This window comes from Maylandia zebra, linkage group LG7 (genome assembly GCF_041146795.1).
Source record: "Maylandia zebra isolate NMK-2024a linkage group LG7, Mzebra_GT3a, whole genome shotgun sequence".
NCBI lineage: Eukaryota > Metazoa > Chordata > Actinopteri > Cichliformes > Cichlidae > Maylandia > Maylandia zebra.
Window position 1 is genome coordinate 9,612,344 of NC_135173.1, and position 18,182 is coordinate 9,630,525.

The window sequence follows — 18,182 nt, forward strand, 5'->3', positions numbered from 1 at the left end:
AGGCATGCAAAGCAACAGTCAGGGCACAAGGCAGGTAAAGAAGAATGTGGAGGCAGGGGTGGGGCAGAAGGATATTATGATAGTAGTTAGACCTGTTATAATGGTTTGGAGATGGTTTTGCTACATAAAGTCAAGAGAAGAGGTGAAGATGCTTGTGTTTTCACTGGGAGCGACCAGGACAGGATTACAAATGAGTAGTTTGTGTGAGAGGGCAGGATGATAGGTATAGGGTGAGATGGAGGCAGATGATCCACTGTAGGGACCCCTAAAGGAAGGGGCAAAAAGAAACCTCAGATTATGGCAGGATGTATTCCAAATATGCTGTGAGTGTGAACTCTAAGCCCCTCCCACCAGAGAAAAACAGTAAAAATAAGTCGCTGCTTGCTTTTGGCTCCATGTTGAGCAAAACTTGACTGGATCCTAGAAGAGGTGGTACTGTGGTGTTGTAGTCCAGGAGGAATCCCAAATGCGGATAAATTGAAGGGTTACATCAGGAAAAATCTATGCCAAATCAAACATGAGAATCCCAACTTCTTGGAGCATAAGGAAGCAGTACCTTCTTAACTTTAATTTTTATTTTCTCATCTAATACACCCTCCTGACCTGGAAATCAGTATGCCGTGCTGCAGGATCTCTAGGTTCCTGAAAATGCATCTGGAGCATAGGTTTGCTGGACAAGTTACAATAAAGGATACAAAGGTGTATAAGAGGAGTGTGACACACAGCTAGTGTAGTAGGAGGACTCGCACACAATCACAAGTTGTTAGCCAATGAGCGTGTCCAGAAAATCCACATCTCTGTCACATAGACAGCCCAAAATTTATAATTTTATTCAATATAACCTGAAACAGAGGTTATGTCTAAGAATCATTTTCACACAGTCTTTGTAGCATTGGAAGTGCTCTTGCAACCACATATATCACCCCCTGGTGGCCATTAAAAAGAATGCAGGTTAAACGTACTTCGACATCGGCTTCACTTATCAGCTGTAGATATCTCAGTCACTCTGAGATGACTGGATTTTTAAAAAATTTAATTCTATCATGAATTTTATGATAGAATTTCATTTCATGTCTCTTCATCCAGAGACACCACAAACACACTGCATCCTGGAATTCAGCCTTTTCCTGCTATGAAGGCTCAAAAGACTTAAATACTGACCTGCAGCAAAGGTTGCACTTACTCTTAAATCTCCCTGGGTCATTTTGTTTGCAAACATGACGTAAAACAGTCGACAAAAGGATGAACAGTGACATTTTTTTTCCTGGCTTTCAAAAAGATGTCTACAGCAGGTTGTACAGTGCAAATTACATTTAATATGAGCAGATGGGGGAAGTTCTCATCTACATTCAAACTGTTGCTGACAGACTGCAGCTAATGTAGAAAAGTTAAGATCAGTGTTTTGTGTAGCACATGTTTGATCAGCCAGACTTTTTACCTGGCTCTTAAGTTTAATCCATTCCTTACTAATGACTAAAAATGAGCTAAAAGGCAGCAACACATGTCCAAAAACATGTCCCAAAATAACACTCTGATGCCGCCTGAAGCAGGTGAAGGTGAAGCAGAGCCTGCATGCCCCAGTGTGTAGATGTCACTAACCCAGTGAGTCTGCACTTACAGCAAAGGAACAGTGTTTTAAATAAAGGTCAGCATCTTCCTTCAGTGATGTATGCTTCGTGACAGATGCCTGAGTATTTCAACAACAAACAAAAAAAAAGTTCACATTCTGGCAATTTCAGTCTCTCCTATAGTGGAAGACGCTGTAGCCCAGCTCTATCAGTGCTCCACCCAGCAGCACCCACAGAGGGATGCAGACCACACTGATCCACACTTTTGTGTGCCCCTCCATGCGGGAGCACAGAGTCAGACAGAAGGCCAGCTTTAGCAGCAGGGCTGTTAGGTACCACAGCCTGCTCTTCAAGCTCTGCTCACCCTCCCTGGGGTCAAAGTCTGGCTTGCAGCGGCCTGCCATCTTCACTATCAGCATGAGGATGAGGATACTGTCAAAGGTCCAAACAGGGAGGAAGATTAGAAACCAATTCCAGTGGATTCTGGAGTCCAGCTTGAGGACCAGCAGAATCAAGAAGATCAGAGCAAATATCCATGAGAGGAGCACTCGCTGGGCCAGGGACATCTTCATCTGTGGAGGACTGGCACAGAGCCAGTGTCACCCACACCCAGAGAGACTGAAGAAGGTGAGGAGGAGGAGAAGCACAGTCAAGGTGATCTGAAAACACAGCAGAAGACAGCACAGGCCCGTCACTCCTTAATTATAAACACATGACTGAAAACTAGACCTCCCCCACTTGGAAGCAGACCCTCACGGGTCTTGTAGAGAAATCCATCTCCTGATACTTCCACTCAGTATTAAAGCAAACATGAAGCTAATGTATGTTAGCAAGCTGTAGCTAACTTGTAAAACTGACCCCACTGTTCGCAGTCTTACCGAGTTCAGCAGCAGAGTCAGTTCGATGTCTTTAACTCGGGGTTTCAACGACAAACTCTTCAAACGAAGACAAATACCAAAATAGCAGACAGACTGAAAACAGCGGCGAAGAAATGCGACAAAACGTTAGCTTTCAGCTACATACAGCCGACAGTTACCCTGCATTTCCGGTTAGTCCTTTCAAACCAAGTGCACGTCCTAAATAAAATTATTTATAATTTTCAAAGCAAAACCGTGATTTTGTCAATCTGTTTTTGGATTGGGGCTTCACCCACTCATAGCAACCTAGTGGGGATCTAACCAAACAAATGCTTGATTTTTATTTTATTTTAAAGGTCGACTTACTTGATTTCTTCCCTCCAGCAACTCAGCAAACACCATCTGCTGTGCTGATAAAGATTACATGATGTAGCTGAAAGGATTTAATAGTTCCAAGATTAACCCGAGATTAACAATAAAACGAAAGCTGACTGACTTCAGCATTTCACTTATAAATATAAAATGTAAATAATGTGTTCTTCCTGGTCTTTTTGTTTGTTAGTTTTTTTGTTTTATTGAAGTGGTACAGGTTTAAACTAGGGAGGGGGATTTCTACAATCTTGGTTACAACCTAGATTGCAAGTGGAACTTGCCTAAACATAAATAAATAAATAATTTAATTAAATAAATAAATAAATAAATAATAATCCAGCTTCAGCTGCAGAGCCCCCCCCCCCCTTCCTAAAATCCAACATATGTGTTGTACAAAGGCAGAGCAGACATTTATTTCTAATAAAATGCTTTTTTAAAACAGAAGAAGATGCACCATGTTTTCTTTTTATATTCCTCAAATGCATTTATTTCTCTTTTACTGGGCTAGTATTACAAATTAATACAAAGTACAACTCCAGAGACATCATAGATTGTCAAAAAAGTAAAGTACAAAACGCTTGAGGTAAAACATCATTGAAAAAGATTCAGTTAAAAAGCCCTTATTAAAATTTAAGTTCTTTTCAAGGTAAATGCTCACTTTACAGCTTCTGGAAAAAAAATACAAATAAAAACAATGCAGTTTTATTTACAAGATAGTGGTGGTGCAAAATACAGTGTGTGAGACAACATTCAGTCAAAATCTTCATATCTTTGTTAAATGTAAACAATAAACATTGTCCTGTTCGCCAAAATGCCGTCACACTGATGTTTGCTCTGAAAAGACTCTACGAGCGCCGCTGACGCATGAGAGCAGAGGAGCTCATTACTACCCGGCAAAAAATATGAAACTGTTCGACATTACACATTTACAAAGCAAATCCACGAAATGGATTGTGTATGAAAGGTTTCTCTAGGTAACTGTGGCAGCTTTCTCCTCTGCAGAGATAAGAAAATCCTTATCATTTCAAATTTTACTCTTACTTAAGAGCACCTCTGTGGGGCAACGGATAAGTCTGATAACACTCCGTAGTTTTATTAGTTTTTATATTGTTGACAAAACCCATCAAGAAAATAAACAGTGTATCAGTCTGGGTGTGACTCTCACCTAAGCTCATTTATTCCTAGACCCAAGTCTTTAGAACCAAGTTACAGCAGAGACGTTATAGGAGCGACACTTTTCTGCAACAGCAAACATGGTGGTAAATGTATAACGTCGGGGGGGAAAAAACTTTTTAAAACATTAATTTATTATTTAACTAAACTTTTTATGCAGTTTTTAAGGTAATATTTCAAAATAACAGTCTAAAAGATGTGAGTCAATGGTGGCTATGAAATAGTGAGACTGCTCTGTGGTTTCACTTTACATATAATATAAGCCAACACTTCTGTAGTGCATAAAAGTAGAAATGCAAACAAAAGAAATAAGGAACGTTACAGTCCAAGTGTGTGGCTTACTGATATGTTCAAAAAACAATGGAGCACTTGTTCATAATCATCAATTCATTGCTCATTGTAGTCTTTTTAAGAGATTTTTTGTTGATAACAGTGAAAATGTGAAGTACCATCAGATGCATCCTCGAGTCCTTTAATAGCAGTACCACTTATCTAACAATCGTGTTTTTCTTGTTTTTAAGAATGAAAATTTCATTCAAAAGTGAAAGCACTTGGAAGGAACTAGTTAGGGAAACTTATCATACTTCAGCAAAAAACCCAAAGCTAAACAGTAAGATGGTACCCATTCAAAATGTACGATTTCTTGCCTCCAGAATAGGGGGGTGCATCCCTAAAGGCAACCACAGTTACACAGTGCTCTGCCTGCTCTCGTGGCTGAGGCTGAGCCCCATCACCTCTGAGGAGTGAGATGGGAAATCAATAAATATCCCGTCTGGGCCTGAGTCTGCAGACTCTAGCACTTGTCCAATTATGGTTTCAGGGCTGGATGATTCACTGGGCGGCGTAGAGGATGCTCCCTTACTGAGATCAGTCATTGTTGTTGTGGCCTCGGTGCCATGGAGAGCTCCTGAGGAATGAAGCGGGAGGATGGAGGGAGACAGCAGAGGCAAGTCCATGGCACTGGCTCCAGCTTGTACTATACCTATGAAGGAGATAATAGTGGATTATTAAGGTTTAGCATATAATGATGCTTCATAATAATCAACACAGTGAGGACTACAGTCGTACCGTTGAACTGAGAGCCCACACACAGTCTGTTGGAGGAGGAGCCAGACAGTTCTGATCCTGGGGCCAGGTCAGCATAGGCCAGTCCTTGCTCCTCCAGGCACGATGTAATCTCACAGGCCGAGTGACGCCGAATTCCTCCACTGCCAACCGAGTTGGCATCTGGGTCATACTCAGCCACTGGGGTCAGCAGCAAAGGAACATTGTAGCTCTTTGATCGTACCACGGGGTTTTTAGACGGTTGATCCGCTGACTTGGACCAGCCCCAAGGCTTCTCTGAAACACAAGAGGGAAAGATGGGAAGACGTTATTAAGCTTCACCAACCCTTCAACCCTGAAAACTGTTATTTTTAGCCCGCTTCTGCCTCACCCAGAACATTGCAGTGAGCTTCAGCATCATCTCCAGAGTAAAGCCCATGGGTGCCCAAATAGGGCGAGACCACCTTCTGAATCAGTGACTCCAACCTCAGGTATTCCTCAGTCACACCACGCGGCTCATGGACCCCCTAAACACAGGCATTAAATTTTATATTTAGCACCATCATACTCACAGATCACCCCTGTGGGCTGTTGGTGCTTAAGTTTAGAAGAGGAAAAAAAACTGTGTGACAATAAAAATATATATTTGTTTGAATAATGTTTGGGTTGCATGACTAAAAACTAATGCATTAACACAGTATGTCACAACCAATAACCAGCAGATCAACTAATAATCAGTAAATTTTATGAAGATACGCCCAACTAAAAGTAATTTACTCAGAAACAACAGCAGTGTAGTACTTCTTTATCTTCATGAACACCTTCAGAATAATGCAATACAATTAAACCTTATCATTAATGTTAGAAACAAGCTGGGCCAAAAATGCACAACAGCAGGTGTTTGGAAACAAACTCAGACTCGGTGCTGAGCAGCACATAAGGAAGCCATGAGCTTGGCTTGATGTCTGCAGGCCTACCTGTAGGATGAGCAGCATTTGTGTAACAGAGGGAGGCACACGGGCCCGCGGGCGAGACAGGGCGTCCTCTAGCTTTACGCTGAGCACTATGGTGTTCCTGAAGTGCAGCAGGGCGAGCTGTCGGACAGAAGGCTCCTTACCCTGCGCGCAGAAAACAGCAGACAGACTGAGCATCGATTCAATAAAGGGCTAGGACGGAGATCAGACTCTTGAGATGCTCGCCTACCTGAACCGGGTGGAAGATGGCCTGCAGCATTGAGAGAACATCACAGAAGAAGAAGTCCCAGGTCTCTGCCAGAGAGTCAAGTAACTTCTGGCCTGCATGGATCCCAAAGGAACATGCTCGAAGCTGAATTAAGCTGATTTCCAGTGAGATATGCTAATTTCTATTTATTTATTAATTTCAAGATTGCCTACCTTCATAGAATCTTATTTTGTCCCGCAGGATGACCATGCCTTTCGTTAGCAGCTGATTCTGTGAAAAGAAGCCAGTAATTATGAATCACTGTAGAACTGCTCTCCAATTCCCGTCTCAAAGAGCTCTGAATTTAATACATCTGAAATAAACGTCCTGTTTTATTTAATGTGCATTACCTGAAGGTATTCTGTGAAGAAGGACCCCAGCTCAGTCTTTAAAAGATGTCTGAGGAAAAGGGACAAATGAATAAATACAGTTAGAAAGATAATAAGTGGTGTTGGGCTAATTATGTGTTTATAACTTTGTAAAAACAGTGCTTGGCAGCCATGTTATGTTCAGATCCGTCTGTGTAGTTATAGAAAAATGTGTCAACCTCCTTGTGACTTTTCTAGAAATATGTTTACCCAGCTATAATGGAAGCGGATACAAGTGATGGGTCTGGTTCAGAAAGATAATGAGATATCTGACGTGACCACATGACTCCCCAAGCCTACATGCTGTACACTACACACACAAACAAACCCGTTCACGAGAAAACATTCAGTCAACACATACAGCACACACGGTAATTACAACGATTACAGCACAAAATGACATCAACGGTCTAAAATAAGGAAGTTTTCTGAGAGCAGTGTTTGTGTGCGAGTGAGTGAGTCAGTGAGTGGGTGAGTGTGGCTGTTTACACTCACCGGACACCCTCATTAAGAACGTAAAGTTCATTATCCGCCAAGCCCTTCTTTTGGAAGACTGCTATCACAGCATTATGGATGCTGCAACATAACACACACACACGAGCTGGTGTAAATTAAGAATCTCCACACACATTTAAACACTACCTTTGTCATATCTTGTGTACCTGTTCCAGGTGGCGTTGGCTCCTGCCCTCTTCTGCTTCTCCCCTCGGTCCTCCGGCGAACTTTTCTCACTCTTCCCCAGCTCACTGAGGCTGGGAGAGCTCATCAACTTCAGCCGGTGCAGAGTCCTCATGAGGCAAATGTAAAGGGAGAGAGACAGAGTATTCTAAGTACAGGACGGGAGAGAAAGAAGGTCAGCCGATGAGCCGACACATACAGAGACACACAGAGAGGAAACACGAGGAGGCTGTAGCTGTAGGAGGAAGGGAGGAGAACATAAAAGGAGAGAGTATGCACAGGAAAAAACCCAAAACATAACAAGCACAATGACAATACAAAGAGCAACCAGTGATAGAGGAGGAGAGATAAAGGACAGAATGATGCATGGTGAGATGGAAGCGGCACATTAAGAGCAGGATGGGTGGAGCTCAGCCGAGAGGTGGGCCACAGTGTCGCTGTACTGCCTGTCTCAGAACAGCAAAAAACAATAGCACGCACATGCTCGGGTAGAAGGGGGGGGGCGTGCAAGCTCTTCCTCCCTCCCTGGCTCTCTGTCGGTACAATACAGCTATTGATGCAAACAAATATTTATGCAGAGCACAGATACCAGAAGGAACTGCATGGTAAGCAGCTGGGGCTTTGTGAATATTACTGTACGCAGATGAGGTGGAGGAGGAAGTCGTCCGGCTTTTAAACAACAGCAGAAACAGTGATAGGAAGCACGGACACAATACAGAACAATAAAAGAGGCTTTTCCTGCTCTCCCACAGCTGGTGGCGAGTGCAGCAGGATAAAAGTAAAAAGTAGCACAATATGTGAGACAGGAGCTTGACCAATATTAGATTTCTTATCTTCTTCTTTTTTTCTTTTTTTTTGTTGCTGTGGGGTCAGATGAGAAGATTGATATCATATTTTTAACCACTGAAGCTAAATATGCAGCTACAGCCAGGAGTTGATTAACGTACTGCAGAGATATGAACATATGAAGATATATAGATATGAAGGGGGAAGGGGGGGGGGGGGGGTGATTGCATCTTATCAAAAAACAAGGAATGCATTTACAAGTTTAAACTTATTTTGGATTTTTTTCTAATCAGGGTCAGAAATCTACATATATTCCCTTAAATTTTTAATAAGTGGTGCTAAAGGTTCTACAGTGTTTTTTAACTTTAAAAAAAGCCAAGGCCTGTTAACTTCCTGTTAGTTGTTATGATTACATATTTGGAGGAGTAAAGCTTAAGTTTTCAAACCTAAGAACACAGAAATAGCTGTCAAGCATGGTGGTGATAGCATCATGCTGCGGGGTTGGTTTGCTGCCAGTGGTACTGGCAGTGGTAGTTTAAATGAACCAGTTTAAATGAACTATACGAATTCTGCTAAGAAGAGTGATCTAACATCCAGGCATTGTTATGCCAGAAGCTTGTTGACAGCTACCAAAAGCATCTGGTCAAGGTGCAACTTGTTAAGAGACATTTAATCAAATATTAGTGAGGGAGTATACATGTATTTGAGTGTGTATGTATACTTTTTGCCTTAGAGAAAATAGTCCTTAAAGATGTATGGTGTATCATTCCAACCTAGAAAAAGTTCAAAGAAATTAAAATTCTAAAATTACTGTGACATTCGTGTCCATGATGAGTGTTTGTAAACTTCTCTGCACAACTGAAGGTTTTGGCGTCTCTAATTTAGAAATCATCTGTTACCACCCTCAAAAAAAAATCCACAAACCTCAGTGTGAGCAGTTTCATGTAGGAACTACACCTGCCAGCAAAGGAAGCACGTGTGCTGCACATTAAGATTACAGCTCAGTGAAGGGAAACACTGATGTTTCCATCTTGTAATGCTGTCAGAAGTACCAGCTCTGGGTGAACCCCCCCCTTTAAGAGGCACAATTCCCAAAATGTAATGTAATTCGCGTATACCTAAAATTTAAGTGCATGTTTTAACACATTCATCAATCTAAAATATCCTAAAAGTTTTTAAAAAGAGAGAGAGAGACAGAAAACACTGTTTGCATATTTTTAGGAGGACCTGGTGAAAAAGAAGAAATGATGAGTTCAAACCCACGCAGTCCTGAAACTCTCTGCTGACAACACAGCAGTAAACAACAGAGCCCCCCCTTTCACACCCACACACATGAAGACAGAAAACATGGAAAGCAGAGTGCACAAACGAATGAGGTGCCCATACATGAGGAAATGAGTCAATTAAACATCCCACCAGGACATCATTACCATTAGACCAGCATGTGTTTCAGCTGGTTAATGAAATCTTCTGGGACAGACATGGTGTGATTTCTTTTTTCTTTTTGTAAATGCTTATAAATATTTCATGCATTTTCCAGGAGGCTGCACGCTGTGAAATGCTAAGCCCAGGAACTGAGACTCACCTCCTGATTGGATGCTCATTGCTGCTGTCCAAATCCGGGCTCGGAGGAGGGGGCGAGAAGGTGCTGAAGTTGAGCGACAGGGGTCGAGGGGAGGGCCGGGAGGCGTGCCTCCGCCGCAGTCCATCAAGCATCTGAAGTTTGCGTAAAAGTGGAAATGTCAACAAAAGCTAGCAGGAGGGATTAAAATTGGATCAAGGAGCTGTGTGAGGCATCGATGAGAAATGTCTCAAGTGCAGTCATGAGCCATCTCCGCCCTTTACTTTGAGAGAGCAAGTCAAGCAGGGAACATTAAAGCGGTATAAGAGACACAACACAGTAAAGCGAAATTCACGGTCAAAGGGGTACAGGATAAAAATCAAACCCCACATCTGAGACTTCCTCACAATGAGCGCTTTCTCTTTCTTTATTCTCTACCTGACTGTCAGTTCAAAACCACAGAGGAGTGTTTTGCAATCAAAGCTGGGCTGACCTCCAGGGTTTGCACACGCATTACATCAGAGGAAAGAGAAAAGAGAAGTGCATGTGTGTACACGCATCAGTCTGCGCCAGTTATTCCTGTAAAAGCGTTACAGTTGCTCTCAGTTTGGGTGTCTCCCTATAGAAACGTACTGTACAAAGTAAAGCACCATCCCCTGGTCAGAGGGGAGAACAGCAGTCTGGGTTGTCACTCTACAGACAAAAGAGCCAACACTAGCCTCAACATGTAAAGCACAAAGAGAGGGGGGTGCCTCGTGTGTTTTCAGAAGAACCGGCCGTGCAGTTTAATTAGAGTAAGATCACATCTGAGTCAGCAGCGCTGGCTGCTCACTGTCTACCCGGAATGCCATGCCACGCCAGTCTGGGCATTTCTGCTTTTGTTCACCCCTCCTCCTCCTTGGCTTGTCTTTTAGGGGCGATTCCAATAAGATCGATGCCTCTTTAAAAAATTCAGAAAAATTATCCGTATGAACATAAATTTATTTTCTGCTGTATGGATCTCTCCCCGTGCTTCCGAGCTGAGCCATTCCACATCATACGGCCATTGAATCGGCCAGACACGCAATCAACAGTCCACGTTTATCCTACTGGGAGGAATGCACCGCCAGTCGTGCGTACGTGGATGTTTTATGTTTTTAAAAACCTGTGCGCAGAACACAATGAAGCAAAGTGCCCCGGTAAACAAAGCCACCGTGTAACGAACACATGCAGATGCTGCATTTGGTCCACCTTTGGATAAAAACTGTATCATAATGGCCACAAAGTTGCCGTATGTCATGCGCCTCTGCCCGCCCACTGTAGCCCGCACTCACCGTTCCTGATCCTGTCGTGTAGCTCCTGCTGGGATGAAACGGTCATGTAGTGCTGAGGGGAAGTGTTTACTGTCCGGGTTCATCAGCGGCTGCCTCCTGTTCTGTTACCCGCCGGTCTGCGCACCCTCACGGGCATCGGGGTGCGGGCGGGCGGGCGGGCGGTGGAAAGGTCCGACCTGCGGGGACTCATTCAGTAAGAAGCCAGAAGAAAGAACCGCCGCTTGCTCGCTCCGGCTCGCCCCCGCTTTGTTTTGACGAGATGCAAACGCGAAACCTGGACGCGTGGACGCGGCCACGAGCAGCGCGTGCACGTGCGTCCGTGGTTATAGCTGTATGTAAGCGGGAGGGGATAACTCCAATGGGAAACAAGAATAATGGCAGAGTTTAATTCCGGAGGGATGATTTTATTATTATTAAGACGAAGACTGTAAGGATTAACACACAAACCGGGGGAACACTAATACGCAAACAGTGTGCTAACACTGCAGTGCACAGGTGTGCAGTCAGTGGTGAGAAAGGCCTTGCTTTGCAATATGGCCATAAACAGAAGATAGTAAACACAGTTTCCAGCTCTGACCCAAATCCACGCAGTTTCACACAGGGGGAGCCTTACCATCTGTGAGTGCAGATGCGTGTGTTCTCCGGATAATCCCCTTTTTCTGTGGATGAGATGTTAAAAAAAAAATAAGGGTGGGGGTGTGGGGGCAGTCTTGTGGGAAACTGTAAGGAATAAATTTTGTTTTCTGTCTGCAGTGCAAAAATCCTGGCACTCCTATACATGTGACAGAAAATGGCTCTTGTTGGATCAAAGAGGTGCGTTATAACTTATAACACGGTGCGTTTAGCTCAGATTGTTAATAAAAGGGAGATTGTATTGTCCCATACAATCCCACGAGATTTAGTGCAAACACACACCAGCCTGATCAGCCTGCTATTCCAGCTAAAACAGGGAAAACAGGTAGAGATCTAGAGCTCTTGCAGATATTTAATTAACTGCACAAGGAAGACCAAACAACAAATGCAAAACCTTTAGCTTCTGTTAAAATTTTAACTGCATTAATCAAATCTCTCATAGCTACTTACATTCTTTTGCAAATCTCCTCTGAGGTCACTTTAGTGTCTGTGGATCAGAGCTTGTTGAAATAGAGGTTTGGCGAACGGAAAATGTTCCCTGTGTGCAGAATCCAAACCTGTTTAACCGCTTGCATGCGGTTTGCATGCTGTTATATGCAGGCTTTGTGTGTCCATGATAGCCGATTGAGTTCTGAAGCTTGCATTATGTTTTTTATTTTATTATAAAGCTGTTTTCCCTACAGTGCTATTGTAGTCATTTGATTATTTATTTTAAAGCTTGGAATCATTACAGATAAACAGTCCACAAGGCACACAAACCAGACAAGGGCCAGCGTAAAAGATCATATCAAAAGCAGTGAAAAGTCTCCCCTCTAATAACCTCGTGTTGTAAACACTGTTTTATTATGGAATAACGAATATAATGATTTCAAAGATTAATTAAGGAACTCAAAACCAGTGTCTGTAGAGACCTTGACCTGAGGATGTGAGGTCAAAGAATGTGCCTCTAGCCACACCCTACGGGTAGTATCACCTGCCTTTGTCTCTTCTGCACACCAGTTCCAGTCATTAGATGGGGCATACTCAAACATAAATATTATTAGATATTTACAATGAAATATGCATTTAAGCCCACCTCGTCATTTTCTATATCTAGCCCTCTGAGAGGAAATATGACTTTCATGGCGCATCGTTTATGTTTCAGTGGATGTATATTTTTTTTAAACTATCATAAATAAAATAAAAATTAAATAGTTGATTCTGCCTTTAAAATATATAAGTTAATAATTAAATTTTGCATGTAAACCCAGTAACCCCTAGATTTCAGTTACTTGTTTATTTTCCAATAGGCGTGAAGGCATCATAAGCTCCTCCTCCGGTAGTCCGAGCGGGAAGTTCAGAAAGATGGCTGCCTCTTTGAAATAATATTCGTGTTTTCTGTTGCTCATTCAACACAGAAAGCAGTTTAGAGGGACTGTAACCGGCTAGTTTGTATGCACTGACTTCTATCGGGTGTCTACGGAGGTGTCAGGCTCATCTCGTGTTGTTTTATCGATAAGTGAAGCCAGCTTAGCCTGTTTTTCCAGTGACTGAAGAACATCTCGGCAGTCATGTCCAGTGAGGAGAAGAGCAGCTCTGCGTCCAGGTGCTTCGGACAGGTATGTGGGCTCCATGAGACTTCTCAAAAGCTAATTATTCTAAATTGGACACAGGTGTGTTGAGTTAAATTAGAATGATAAAGCACACCAGTTTTTGCTTCCAGTCCCACTGCTGATAAAGTTTTGATTGAAACGGGTTGAAGCACAATGTGTGTCAGTCTGAATGTCTGTGACTGGACACTAGAGGGGACCGAGTTTATTTATGTAGTAGAGTATCATAGTTTTGTATTTTCTACAAAGTTTGTAATTTCTTTTGAAAGTTTAGTTTTTATTTTTCTTCCGGTCCTATACACCCTAAACCCCCCGCTATGGTCTTTCCTCTTTTGTCTGGAAACTCCATCTTCAGCATCCTTGGTCCAATATATCCACCATCCGTCCTCTGCACACGTCAAACCGTTTCTAACCTGAGATGTCGCTCTGATGTACTCATTTCTAATCCTGTCTATTCTTGGTCAACCTCAATGAAAATTTGAGCACCTTCACCTCTGTCAGCTCCAGTCACACCTCCTGTCTTTTTTTGTCAGTTCACCTTCTCCAAACTAAACATCGTAGCAGTTCTCACGACCATCTTCTAAACCTTACTCTTCATTCTTGCTGCTATTCTTCTGTTAAAAATCACTGCCACTCCTCTCTATGGGCGCACTTTGATATAAAGAGGGCTGGAGCAGTGAAACACTCCTCTCTATTATTGTAAAGGACTTCAACTACACATTTAATCACTAGGCGATCTTAATATAAGAAGAAGAAATGCAATTTCAACAGTGTGTCTCAGTTTTTCTACATCATAAAGAAGATGCTGTCAGCCCGACTCTCAAATTGTAAGAAATAAATGTGCAAAATTAGATAAAATGGTCCAGTAGCTCACTGCCTAGACTCTCCTGTAGTGATAAAACAGAAACCCCCAAAAGTTGATTCAGTTCATCTGGATGTAGCGTTTTCAGTGGGAGAAACGTTTCGTCATTCATCCAAGTGACTTCTTCAGTCTATGTCCAGATGAACAGAATCGACTTTTGGGGATTTACTTACCTGGATGATTGAGCATGCATCAAGACGATAAAACAAAGTTTTAATTCACAGAAAATGCCTGGTTTCTTTAGTAGATGGTGAAAAAATAGTTTTCTGTCATTTAAATGCTTTTCTATTGCTTAGTTACTCTGATGTGATATGAATGGCGGTAGGGGAGATTTTAATCAGTGGGAACATTTTTTCAAACACATGAAAATACCGTAATAATTCCAAAATCTATGCCCTGAAATGGAGTCTTTGCCTAATTTTTGACTCGCCTGCCTTATAAATTGAGGAAGTGCAATTTTAAAAATATTTACAACAGTGATTGAAATTAAAGAATACATTTAAAGAGGAAAACAAAGGAAAGAGGAGCAGGAAGCCATAATACAGAAGTGTGTGAGGAATCTTAATAAGTCTGAGGGAGGAGAAGCTCTCCTGTGTCTGTGCAGTAGAGTGGAGCGTGTTCGATGGGTTGCCGATGATGGAGAGGTTTGTTCAGAGACCTCCGGTCTCTCACTGATTCACATGGCTTCAGATTCTGGGCAATAATTGATCCAGTCTTATGGATTAGTTTGTTGATCTTGCTGGCATGTCTGTTTTTGCAGAAGTCTTTCTATTTTATTATATTTTCTTTAACCTCCTAGGACCTGGCGTCCACATATGTGGACATCACATTTTGGGTTATTTAGACCAAAATACTCAATTTTGCTCTACAGGGGCCTGATATCCACTTACGAGGCCATTATACTGCTGCTGTTCGATCGAAATTTTATACGAATATCCTCATATGTGGATCTCATTTTTGTTAGAAACAAAAATCAGGTACCGGTAAAAAAAAAAAAATCTGGTAATTCTTTGTCTTTACATTCATCAGGTCCCAATCAGCCCAAATAGCGAAGAGAAATTAAAATTGCATGCCATGAAATAGTTCGGGTCTTAGGAGGTTAATGTAACTAAAATAATTTTTTAACTTCCACCTTTAGTTCAGTTTTATTTTAATATTAACAACCTTGGATTTCGCCTGTAACCTGCACTTCCATATTAAGTTGAAAGGATTTGCTGACCTTCCTGGAAGGCCCAAAGGCTGCCGAGAACAGCTTGTACTCTCGGTGGCTTTTTAATGTCTGAAATGAAGTAGAACACAAAGCATCAGTGATGAATCACTCTTTATGTTATTAGTGTAAACCTAGCTTCCTGCACCTCCAGAGGATAATAACTGCCAGCCAGTTTCACTCAGGTCATACAAATGTGACAACAATGTAAGCTTGTTTTCATTATTAATGGTGTTTCCGCTGTGTGCCTTGCTGACACTGGGGTGTGTGGACAGTTTACCTACACAGCTGAGGAGTACCAGGCGGTGCAAGATGCTCTGCGACAGAAGCTGGGACCGGAGTACATCAGCACCAGAATGGCCGGAGGAGGACAGAAGGCAGGTCTTTGTTTTCCTCTGCAGCTAGAAAAGCTGCCTGCACCTCAGACTGGGGATGTTTCTTCACTATAACATGTCATAATTTCATTTTTCAACTTCAAATAGCTACTCTGATTTCAACAGGTATGCTACATTGAAGGCCATCGTGTCATCAGCTTGGCCAATGAGATGTTTGGATACAATGGATGGTCTCACTCCATTTCCCAGCAGAACGTTGGTATGACTCGTTTCACAGCTTAGGATCCAGGTTTACCTTCTCACGCTCAGACTAACAGTTTGATGATTTTTGTTGGCAGATTTCGTAGACCTCATCAATGGGAAGTTTTACGTCGGCGTCAGCGCGTTTGTTAAAGTGCAGCTCAAGGTTGGGTAAATGAGCCTCTTTTATTTTTCTGCCTCCCTCTCTTCCATCCATATGAGTTCATGTTGCTTTTCCTCCAGGATGGATCGTTTCATGAGGATGTTGGCTACGGAGTCAGCGAAGGACTAAAGTCGAAAGCTCTGTCACTGGAAAAGGCGAGGAAGGAAGCGGTCACTGATGGCATGAAGAGAGCTCTGAAGTATGGGAATTTACTTATATTTAAAAACATGCTGGAAATATTATTTTATTTTAATCATTAAAAAGTTTGTTTTTCTTTTTCCTATGTTTAGATGTTTTGGTAATGCTCTTGGTAACTGCATCCTGAATAAAGAATACCTCCTAGCCATTAACAAGATCCCCAAGCAGGTCAGGATCAACATTTAAAGTATCATTTTTAGTTTTCAGTCTAGTCGGTTTTTGGAAGCTGATTCTTGTCACTTCTCTACACAAAGCCGCCACCTCCTCTAGATCCAGCCCGGACTAAGCGTACTGAAGGTGAGCCGTCGGTGGAGAAGGCCCGGCTTGGCAGTCTGCTCCGAGAGGAGAGTCTTATATCAGCACCGGTTCCTGTCAGGACGCCGCTGGAGCCCAGAGTCATCAACCAGAACCAGAGTCATTCAGAAGTTCACACTCCCAATGCTGCCGACGCTGCACCTGGCATGAAGAGTGAGAACATCAGCTCCGGGTAGGAAAAGCTCTGGTTTTCCCTCATCTTCTCGACATCTCCTAATTGCTGTCCTCTTCTAAGCTCTGGTGTCAACTCTGTGGATGTTGTTGTCAGGTCAGAAACACACACAGACCCCAAACAGCTGAGAAAACTCCGACAGCAGCAGCTTCAGCAGAAGTTCAGGAGAGAGATGGAGGCCAAGAAGCTGCAGCAGAAGCAAGACCGAGCCAAATCTGAGGAGGAAGAGGTCACTATAGGACAAGGATCCAGTGAAGGTAGAGAGAATATTTTGATTTTCTTTTATCGGTTTAGTTTTTATTGTTATGTTGTGATTATTGTATGGAGGGTATATGTCAGAGGCAGGATTTACGATTATGAATTTTAATTTCCTTTTTAAGTCTAGTTTGTAGTTTTAGTTGGTTTCAGTTTTTAGTTGTAGTTATTTAACTCTAATAACCTTGGTATAGAGTGATTACAGACTGGTAAAATGCGCTAATCGGTTTTTACACTTTATTACAGGGGAGAGATTAAAAGTAATACAGCAACACTGAGGTTTGGGGTAGATTTCTACTCTGAGATGGAAGAAAAAGTTGTCAAAATAATCTCACAAAAATAGTTCAGCATGTCTTGCAGGTTGGTTTGGCTCTTACAGTTTGAGACATCCTCCCCCCCCCCCTCTTTCTGTCATAAAGGGGTTCCTATCTTCGCAGGTGCTGAAGCTGAACTCAGGAAGTCCACCAGCAGCAGAGACGTGTATTTAGCAGGTGCTGTAAAGGCTCCACATACTTGGACTGTGTGATGAGGAGGCCTGCATCTCATTTCCAGTTGGTCTTGCTGTGCAGATGACCCTGAGCTCTGGGATTTCACTCTTTATGGGATTGAGGATCTGGATGTCCCTGCGGCTGCCCCTTCACCCAGAGGAACCCGGCCCAGTACGCCTGGGAATCATCAGATGCAGACGCGCAGTAAAACCCCTCAGAGGACGACGGATAGGCGACCAGAGGCCCTGCCGAACAGCAGAGGACGGGAGCAGGCTCAGTACAGACCTCAGCAGCAGAACCAGTATCAGGGCAGACCAGGTGAGTCAGATCAGTCAGTGAATGAGCTTCAGTGCTAAATTCTGTCTGAAACTCACTACTACTTCTCCAATTTTCAGGTGAAGCCTCGAGTCCGTACAGACAAGGACAGTTCATGAAAAAACGCAGGCTGGACACCTGACATCCAGCCACTATTTTGCTTTTACTTCACTTTGTACATTTGAAATTGTAAAGAATTGCTGCTTTATATACATCTGGATACATGTTTTCTGATTTTGTTAAAAAATAAAAACATAACCAAACTGGGAATCCTGCTAGATTTATTTGAAAAAGTGAAATTTAATTTCAGATAAAACAAATAAATGATACTTTTGATACATAACTTCTTAATTATCTTTAGAATGTAGCCTTTTGTTCATGTTGAAAGATTAAGACTTTGTTCAAAAACAAAACAAAATCATCAAACATAACAAAAACTAACCATGATCTAATTTTTGACAAACACACA

General features: G+C 42.4%; 3 protein-coding genes across 8 annotated transcripts; 1 reads left to right on the forward strand and 2 right to left on the reverse strand.

Annotated features, from left to right (window-relative positions):
• Positions 1–807: 807 nt before the first annotated feature.
• On the reverse strand, positions 808–2,630 carry tmem60 (transmembrane protein 60). Its single transcript, XM_076885696.1, has 2 exons — positions 2,447–2,630; positions 808–2,227 (listed from the first exon to the last, which is right to left on the reverse strand). Exon 2 carries the CDS (start codon positions 2,138–2,140, stop codon positions 1,736–1,738), a length of 405 nt encoding a protein of 134 aa, XP_076741811.1. The 5' UTR covers positions 2,141–2,227; positions 2,447–2,630; the 3' UTR covers positions 808–1,735.
• A 625-nt stretch (positions 2,631–3,255) lies between these two features.
• Positions 3,256–12,862, reverse strand: prr5a (proline rich 5a (renal)). Of its 3 annotated transcripts, none has more exons than XM_076885698.1 (12): positions 12,846–12,862; positions 10,942–11,117; positions 9,653–9,783; positions 7,266–7,391; positions 7,099–7,179; positions 6,586–6,634; positions 6,409–6,466; positions 6,218–6,309; positions 5,992–6,132; positions 5,406–5,541; positions 5,039–5,311; positions 3,256–4,952 (listed from the first exon to the last, which is right to left on the reverse strand). In XM_076885698.1, exons 3-12 carry the CDS (start codon positions 9,781–9,783, stop codon positions 4,657–4,659), a joined length of 1,383 nt encoding a protein of 460 aa, XP_076741813.1. In that variant the 5' UTR covers positions 10,942–11,117; positions 12,846–12,862; the 3' UTR covers positions 3,256–4,656. The 3 variants fall into 3 exon arrangements, with proteins under 3 accessions (XP_076741813.1, XP_076741814.1, XP_004553421.1); XM_076885699.1 differs by lacking the exon at positions 12,846–12,862 and adding an exon at positions 11,555–11,570; XM_004553364.5 differs by lacking the exon at positions 12,846–12,862 and having other exon boundaries at positions 10,942–11,194.
• On the forward strand, positions 12,838–18,002 carry rad52 (RAD52 homolog, DNA repair protein). Of its 4 annotated transcripts, none has more exons than XM_012919600.4 (11): positions 12,850–13,172; positions 15,508–15,609; positions 15,733–15,826; positions 15,906–15,973; positions 16,051–16,169; positions 16,261–16,336; positions 16,423–16,655; positions 16,752–16,912; positions 17,330–17,401; positions 17,480–17,716; positions 17,794–18,002. In XM_012919600.4, exons 1-11 carry the CDS (start codon positions 13,125–13,127, stop codon positions 17,853–17,855), a joined length of 1,272 nt encoding a protein of 423 aa, XP_012775054.3. In that variant the 5' UTR covers positions 12,850–13,124; the 3' UTR covers positions 17,856–18,002. The 4 variants fall into 4 exon arrangements, with proteins under 4 accessions (XP_076741816.1, XP_076741815.1, XP_012775054.3 ...); XM_004553365.5 differs by having other exon boundaries at positions 12,853–13,172; positions 17,348–17,401; XM_076885700.1 differs by lacking the exon at positions 17,330–17,401 and having other exon boundaries at positions 12,849–13,172; positions 17,463–17,716; positions 17,794–17,998.
• The last annotated feature ends 180 nt before the right edge of the window (positions 18,003–18,182 follow it).

Bases quoted from the DNA above. Each gene is read 5' to 3' on its own strand.
- prr5a (XM_076885698.1), bottom strand. From the start codon at position 9,783: ATGCTTGATGGACTGCGGCGGAGGCACGCCTCCCGGCCCTCCCCTCGA. The intron at 7,180-7,265 runs GTACACAAGATA...GTTATGTTGCAG, and splicing joins GCCAACGCCACCTGGAACAG to CATCCATAATGCTGTGATAG. The intron at 6,133-6,217 runs GTAGGCGAGCAT...TTCTGCGCGCAG, and splicing joins CCATCTTCCACCCGGTTCAG to GGTAAGGAGCCTTCTGTCCG.
- rad52 (XM_012919600.4), top strand. From the start codon at position 13,125: ATGTCCAGTGAGGAGAAGAGCAGCTCTGCGTCCAGGTGCTTCGGACAG. The intron at 16,170-16,260 runs GTATGGGAATTT...TCCTATGTTTAG, and splicing joins GGCATGAAGAGAGCTCTGAA to ATGTTTTGGTAATGCTCTTG. The intron at 17,402-17,479 runs GTGCTGTAAAGG...CTTGCTGTGCAG, and splicing joins CAGAGACGTGTATTTAGCAG to ATGACCCTGAGCTCTGGGAT.
- tmem60 (XM_076885696.1), bottom strand. From the start codon at position 2,140: ATGAAGATGTCCCTGGCCCAGCGAGTGCTCCTCTCATGGATATTTGCT.